Source organism: Cricetulus griseus, chromosome 2, assembly GCF_003668045.3.
Source record: "Cricetulus griseus strain 17A/GY chromosome 2, alternate assembly CriGri-PICRH-1.0, whole genome shotgun sequence".
In the NCBI taxonomy this organism is placed as follows: Eukaryota; Metazoa; Chordata; class Mammalia; order Rodentia; family Cricetidae; genus Cricetulus; species Cricetulus griseus.
This window is the reverse complement of record NC_048595.1, coordinates 33,610,882-33,618,922: the sequence shown is the minus strand read 5'-3', so window position 1 is coordinate 33,618,922 and position 8,041 is coordinate 33,610,882. Positions and strand designations below refer to the sequence as shown.

The 8,041-nt window shown below is 40.8% G+C and overlaps 1 protein-coding gene across 1 annotated transcript; it reads left to right on the top strand.

Annotated features, from left to right (window-relative positions):
- Nucleotides 1–6,783: 6,783 nt before the first annotated feature.
- LOC100770820 (olfactory receptor 2A5) lies at nt 6,784–7,731 on the top strand. Its single transcript, XM_027399005.1, has one exon. The coding sequence runs from the start codon at nt 6,784–6,786 to the stop codon at nt 7,729–7,731; it is 948 nt and encodes a 315-aa protein (XP_027254806.1).
- The last annotated feature ends 310 nt before the right edge of the window (nt 7,732–8,041 follow it).

Sequence of the window (8,041 nt, the reverse complement as noted above, 5' to 3'; positions counted from 1 at the left end):
ATGAAAATGGAAATACAGCACACAGAAACTTTTGTGTTACAACAAGAGCAGTGTTAAGAAAGTTTATGGCAATGAGCACCTACTTCAAAAAAACAGATTTCTCAATGTCTCAGAAAATAGAAAACAAACAATCCCCAAATTAGCATATATAAATGGGAAGAGACAGAGGCAAACTCAAAGCCATCTCAGCCCACAGTAAGGCATATCAATAATGGCAGAGATGAGAAAAGTCATCGTGATATCAGGATTCATGATGTCTAAGCCTCCTTCTGCTTGTGCTTCTATAATTATTTCTGGAAACCAATTCTCAGTTTCCCAGCCTCGAAGACATGATTTTGGGAAGCTATATCTAGTTCCAACATTTTGTTTTCTGTGGAGGACCTAAATAGGGCCAGAAGAGTAACTGAAAATTGGGTACTGGTGTTGGCTCCTTTGCTGTCCTCACCTCCAGGTGCTGAAATGGAGACTTGAGTTCAGGGGCCAGTTTTTACATCCCTCCAGGAGTTGTGGCCTCTCCTCCAGTCTTGAGTTTCCTTTGGGATGCATTTATCCCTTTTCTGCATCACAAGTGTAACCCTGTAGAACCTTCTTCTGAGTAATGGGCTCCCTCAGGACTGGAAAGCCCTTGAGATAATACTGGGATCCAACTTGGCTGCAGCCATAGGGACTCTTTGATCCCTGATACCCATGGGTCTCATTAATACAACAGTCAGGGCATCATCTAGGGAGCTGTTGAGACTCAGTAGCTCTGGAGAGTGGCTGAAGTAGGGCCCTCTTACAACCCAGTACCTGGATTCTGGAACTGTCTAAGGCATTTGCAAAACATGGGTATGAAGGAGGGGTGTACACTGCACCTGGACTCAGGAAGGGGAGATAGGTAAGGAGTTCAAAGGATAAGACAAGCCCCTGAGAAGTTAATTCCCATCAGTTTGCTGCAAGCCATTGCTCCAACACTATGATACATCAGGATGGCACTGGAATAGCAGAGTCCATTAAAGAAAGGTTTTTGGTGATGGTGGAGGTGGATTGTGTCTCTCAGTAGCTGTGCACTACCAGGCAAGTTACTCTCTGCCTCATCCCCATTTTCTAAACCTTCAGAAAAAAAACCAGCTTGTAATGATAAACTAATATAATAGTAATAAATACTATTTTGAACACTCTGTTCCAGGCACACAATTAAGCAAATTTCCATCAAATGCTTTAGTTAATTATTATCTGTACCCTTTGAGATGGGTTCTGACTTCTAGATGAGGATGGAAACACAAGGAATTTAGGCAATTTGCCCCAGGATATTCTGGTAATTCTCAATCAGGACTAGCATCCAGCTCCTGTTCTACTGTCCATGCTCTTCATGATAGCCTGCCTTTAATGTAAGGTAACCAGGTCATGCTCAGGGAAAAGGTGCTTCTGTCCTTGTCTATCCCTCACCTCAATCCCATCTCACTAGCATTGGTGGAGAAGCTCATTTGAGAACGATAAAAACTATCAGCATGTTCTTGATACATTTCCACAACATTTTTTGTTCATATCAGTTAACAAATAGCCAAGGATAGAACTCTAGTTGTGTCTGTGCTGATAGTTGACAACCTGGTTGAGAACATCCAGGTAATGGGGCAACCACTGGACATAATGCACTATTGTACATGGACATAATTTCAGTCATCTATCTAAGATTCGTTATCCCTGCCCATGCTATGTGGTAAGAACTAGAGACAGATGAGAGAGGTGAGAATTTTCATATTTAAGGAACTCTACAGACCAGTGTGTGTGTGTGTGTGTGTGTGTGTGTGTGTGTGTGTGTGTGTGTGCGCGTGTGTTAGCATGGCTATGGGCAGTAATTCAAAGATCCAACCAGAAGACAGGAAGAAGCAGGATGGGAATCATGAAAGACTACCATGATTATAATTTTACCAAGAAAAAGAAGCAGGAAAGAGTTACTCATTCAACAAGATGAGTAATTAAATATGTAACAATAACTGCTGTTCAATGCTATAGTATCACATACACCCCTAAAGTCCATCAGTATTCACGAGACCTTCAAAGTCTGTGCTATTATCCTAGTTTTGTGGGTACTGAGATAGGGGCTAATGGCTTTGTATAGTTTGTGCCTATAGTACTATAGTCTATAGTAGACTCTAACTATATATAATTTTCTTTTACTTCAGAGCCTCTACTGCTTTCCTGACAATACTGCCCCACATCTTCGTGAAATAGGCCCTATTGAGAGGTCAGCAAATGAAGTAGTCTGTCTAGAGTGTCAGCCAGAAAACCTTCCCTGTGTTGAATTACTGGTGCATGAATTGGAGAGTGTTTTGGGCAACCGGTGGGTGCCGCTTAACTGATGGACCTGTTTCCTCAGTTTTAAGATTGTGTAATGGTAGATAGACATAGTTATTTAGTGGGGTGATTATGGAAAACTGACTAAGTGGCAGAGCCATTCTCCACCTGGAAGCCCCCCCCCCCCACCACAGTTGTAGAAATGCAAGAGGAAGTCCCTGAAGGTCAGCCTTCTGCCTAGCCCATAGGAACCAAGCTTCAGAACCAAGGACAGTGCCATCGTGCATCAAGAGGCTGGTACCCAGCCCATTTGACACATAAATCCCTACTGTGTGCTAGGCATTGCCCTAGAATCTACTAATACTCAATGTGATATATGAAGAATCAAGAGAAGAAAATCTCCTGTATTCTTGCAAAGGAAATTGAAAAAAACCCATAAATTATGTATTACATTAGAAAGTGCTATGAAGAGAGGTAAAATGGGAAGTAGGAATAGAGCATGAGGTGCTCCTGTCTCAAACAGAGTGGTCAGGAAGGACTTAGACATTCTCTGAGAAGACCACACTTGAGCCAACACTTGTAGGAAGTGAGAGTGCAATCCAAGGAAAAATAATTTCCAACACTGGAAACAGAATTCTAAAAGAGTGCAGAAGTAGTAGTATTCTTTGAGTGAGGAGCAGCAAAGAGGAGAGTAGTGGAGCAGATGGAGAAGTAAGAGGTGGAAGTGAGGACTGGGAAGTGTTGTGTGATCTTAAAGCACTCAGAGGACTTTGGTTTTTCCTGGTGACTCAAGAAGCCACTAGAGGGCCGGCAAGATGGCTCAGTGGGTAAAGGAGCTTGCTGCTAAGCTGCCTATCCAAGTTTGATCCCCAAACCCACTTGGCAGAAAGATAAAGCTAACTCCTTCAGGTTTTTCTTAGACCTTCACAGGTATGCTGTGGTGTGTATGTGACTACATATAAATGTGCACAAGCGTGTGAGTGCACCCACATACACACACATACACACATACACGAGAGAGAGAGAGAGAGAGAGAGAGAGAGAGAGAGAGAGAGAGAGAGAGAGAGAGAGAAAGAGAGAGGAGAGAGGGGAGGAGGAGGAGAGAGAGAGAGAGAGAGAGAGAGAGAGAGAGAGAGGGGGGGGGGAGGGATGGAGAGTGTAATACTTTTTATAAGAAGTCACCAGACTTGGGGGGTGGGTTATTGCTTTAAGTCTACATCTCATTCTATAGCCCAAGTTGGTTCTGAACTCATGCCTGCCTCTGCCTTCCGAGTGCTGGGATCTCAGGTATGTGTCACCCCAACAAGCTTCACTGGAGGATTTTAATAAGAGCATTTACATGATTACCCTTTTAACATATTCATTTGAAGTAACTGTATAGAGAGAAGACTTTGGGAAAAGAGGAGGAAACGTGGGAATATTCAGGCGATACTGCAAAACTCATGGCAGGAAAGGATAATAAATCAGGTAGTGGTCATAATGGTGGATATGGTGAGAAGTGATCTTTTCTTTCTCATGTTTGAGAGGCAACAACAACATTTTCTGATGTGCTGTACATGAGGTGTGTGAGAAAGAGAATGCTGGAAAGACCTTGGGGTTCTTTTGTCACTTTAGACCCCTCCAAAGATAAAATCACCACTGAGTTGAGAAAGATGATGAGAAGAACAGTCCTGCAGAGGGCACTGGGAGTTTGGTTTAGAAATTTTCAGGTATAATTTGTTCATTGTACATCCCAGGGGAGGTAGATATTAAGAAACCAGCTGTATCAATGGATCTAGATGGAACTACGTTTCAGATTGATTGATCAGCATCAAAAGTCAGCATTCTTAGCAGTTGAGTGTGAATACAAATTCAAACCCACTGGCCCCTGTTCTAGAGTACCTCTCTACTTCAACACAAACATTACAATCATCTCCACCTTCATTTTAGGCTTAATTCTGCCCATGGTTTTATGGAATGTGATTTTAACCTAAATTGAAAATAATCTGCCTTTAACTTTCTGTGCAGAATCTTATATACTGTGATTATAATCTAAAATTTGAACATTTTATATTAAAAATCCCTTCATCTTCTGATGTGAAATATTTTCTTTCTGTCCTCTAACACTGACTAGGCAGGTTTTGGTTTCCCACACAATGACATCTAAAGTTTATGTGCAGTGCATTTGCTAAATTCTTCATGAAAATGGTGTGGGAGAAAAGAACTTCGAATGGTAAGGTTTGGGTCCTGGCTCTGCCACATACCAAATTTTAACTCTCTAATTCTTTGTAAAGGAAAAAGGCAGTTCTGACCTGAGTGGATTGTGGTGACAATCAGATAATATTAAGTAAAGCATTTCTTTTTACAGTATTTCTTTCAAGATCTGTGAAGAATTGTGTTGAGATTTTGGTGGGAATCACATTGAATCTGTAGATTGTTTTTGGCAAGATTGCCATTTTTACTATGTTGATCCTACCTATCCAAGAGCATGGGAGATCTTTCCATTTCCTGGTATCTTCTTTAATTTCTTTCTTTAAAGTCTCAAAGCTTTTTATACACAGGTCTTTTACTTGTTTCGTTAGTGTTACCCCAAGATATTTTATGTTGTTTGTGACTACTGTAAAGGATGATGTTTCTCTGATTTCTTTCTCAGCCCATTTATCATCTGTGTACAGTAGAGCTACTGATTTTTTTGAGTTAATCTTGTATCCTGCCACTTTGCTGAAGGTGTTTATCAGCTGTAGGAGTTCCCTGGTAGAGTTTTTTGGGTCACTTATGTAAACTATCATATCATCTGCAAGTAGTGAAATTTTGACTTTTTCCTTTCCAATTTGTATACCCTTGATCTCCTTTTGTTGTCTAATTGCTCTAGCTAGAACTTCAAGTACAATATTGAAGAGATATGGAGAGAGTGGACAGCCTTGTCTTGTTCGTGGTTTTAGAGGAATAGTCTTGAGTTTCTCTCCATTTAGTTTGATGTTGGCTGTTGGTTTGCTGTATATTGCTTTTATCATGTTTAGGTATGCTCCTGTTATCCCTGATCTTTCCAGGACCTTTATCATGAAGGGGTGTTGGATTTTGTCAAAGGCTTTTTCAGCATCTAGTGAGATGATCATGTGTTTTTTATTTTTCAGTTTGTTTATATGGTTGATTACACTTATAGATTTTTGTATGTTGAACCATCCCTGCATCCCTGGGATGAAGCCTACTTGATCATGGTGGATGGTTTCTCTGATGTGTTCTTTGATTCAATCTGCCAATATTTTATTGAGTATTTTTGCATCGATGTTCATGAGGGATATTGTTCTGTAGTTCTCTTTCTTAGTTGTATCTTTGTGTGGCTTGGTTACCAATGTAATTGTAGCCTTGTACAAAGAGTTTGGCAATGACCCTTCTGTTTCTATTTCATGGAGCAGTTTGAGGAGTACTGGTATTAGCTGTTCTTTGAATTTCTGGTAGAATCCTGCACTGAAACCATCTGGCCCTGGGCTTTTCTTGGTTGGGTGACTTTTGATGACTACTTCTATTTCATTAGGGGTTATAGGTCTATTTAAATTATTTATCTGTTCTTAATTTAATTTTGGTAAGTGGTATCTATCCAGAAAATTGTCCATTTCCTTTAAATTTTTAAATTTTGTGGAGTACAGGTTTTCAAAGTATAACCTGATGATTCTCTGGATTTCCTCAGCGTCCATTGTTATGTCCCCCTTTTCATTTCTGATTTTGTTAATTAGCATGCTCTCTCTCTGCCTTTTGGTTAGTTTGAATAAAGGTTTGTTTAACTTATTGATTTTCTCAAAGAACCAACTCTGTGTTTCATTGATTCTTTGTATTGTTTTCTTTGTTTCTACTTTATTGATTTCAGCTCTCAATTTGATTATTTCCTGGCATCTACTACACTGGGGTAAGTTTGCTTATTTTTGATCTAGAGCTTTCAGTTGTGCTGTTAATTCTCTAGTGTGACTATTCTCCAGTTTCTTCTTGTGGGCACTTAGTGTTGTGGACTTTCCTCTTAGCACTGCTTTCAAAGTGTCCCATAAGTTTGGATATGTTGTGTCTTCATTCTCATTAAATTCTAGGGAGTCTTTAATTTCTTTTTTATTTCTTTCTTGCCTCAGGGATGGTACAGTTGTGCATTGTTCAATTTCCATGAGTTTGTAGGAATTCTACAATTTGTGTTGTTGAGTTCTAACTTTAAACCAGATCCAATAGGATACAGGGGGTTTTTTCAATCTTTTCATGCACTTGTGTGTTTTCTTCTAAATAAGAGTTTTGTTTTATACAGCTTCTCACCTGAACCTTGCTATTTATCAGGCATAGTTAGTTGGACAATCTAAAAAGTCTGTAGTGGAATTTCTACTAAGTAACTAGAGCTAGGCAGGGCCAATTTAGATAGACTACTCTCTGGGCATGGGGAAGTGGGTGTTTTACCTTCAACTCCACATCTATGGATTTCACATAGCATTCCCCCATGGAGATTGCAAAGGAGTCAGTTATATGTCCTCTTCTCTCCTCAGAAGGAAGGCCATGCACAATCGAGGCTGGAAAAATCACAGTTCTGTAACCGAATTTATCCTCTTGGGTTTCTCCAGAAACCCCAGGACCAATTGGATCCTTTTCTTCCTCTTCTTCTTCCTCTACCTATTTACAGTCCTTGGCAATGGGCTCATTGTCACCCTGATTAGGATAGATGCACGTCTCCACACACCTATGTACTTCTTCCTCAGTATCCTCTCCATGCTGGACCTCAGCTATGCTACCACAACAGTGCCCCAGATGTTGGCTCATCTAGTAAGCAAGAATAAGACAATCTCTTACACTGGGTGTGTGATCCAGATGTACATTTTCTTGACACTAGGCATCACTGAGACCTGGATTTTTGCAGCTATGGCCTATGACAGATATGTTGCTATATGTTATCCACTCCATTATGGAGTTAAGATGAGCCAAACCCTATGCATAACCCTGGTGGCAAGCTCCGCCCTCTGTGGTCTCATCTGTGCCCTTGTCTACACAGTCTTTGCAATGAACCTTCCCTACTGTGGCCCCAATGAGATCAACCATTTCTTTTGTGAAATCCCTGCTGTCTTGAAGTTGGCCTGTGCAGACACATCCCTCAATGACCAAGTGGACTTCATTCTGGGTTTCATCTTGCTTCTGATACCATTATCCCTCATCCTAGCATCATACGTTCGTATTTTCATAGCCATTCTAAGGATTCGTTCCACCCAAGGGCGGATGAAGGCCTTCTCCACCTGTGCTTCACACATCACTGTGGTCACTATGTTCTGTATTCCATGCATGGTCATGTACATGCGACCTGGCTCTGAAGCCACCCCAGAAGACGACAAGAAGTTGGCATTGTTCTATAATGTCATTTCTGCCTTTCTTAACCCCATTATTTACAGCCTCCGGAACAAGGATGTCAAGAGGGCTTTTTTCAAGTTAATTGGAAGGGGTGAGGACACCCCATAGGCCATGGAGCAAGGATGCCTGCAGTGCCTCTCGTCTCCTGTGTTTGCCACTCACAGTTTCACTGAAGTGCCTGGAGTTAATGAGAGAGGATTCTCATGATGAGGGAAACACAAGAAGAAAAGACTTTTCACATCAGCTTGCTAATGATATATTAGGAAAAAGATTTAAAGAATTGTGCCCAAGATTTAGCCGTATCATTGACCTTCTATGACTATGGAAAAGTCACATTGGTTTGGAACAGTCACCTCGCTTCTCTGGGATTTAATTTCCAGTTGTCAAATTGTTTGGTAATATGCATTATGTCCAAATG

What these genes read in the sequence shown, in the direction of transcription:
- LOC100770820 (XM_027399005.1), top strand. Translation starts at nt 6,784, where the DNA reads ATGCACAATCGAGGCTGGAAAAATCACAGTTCTGTAACCGAATTTATC.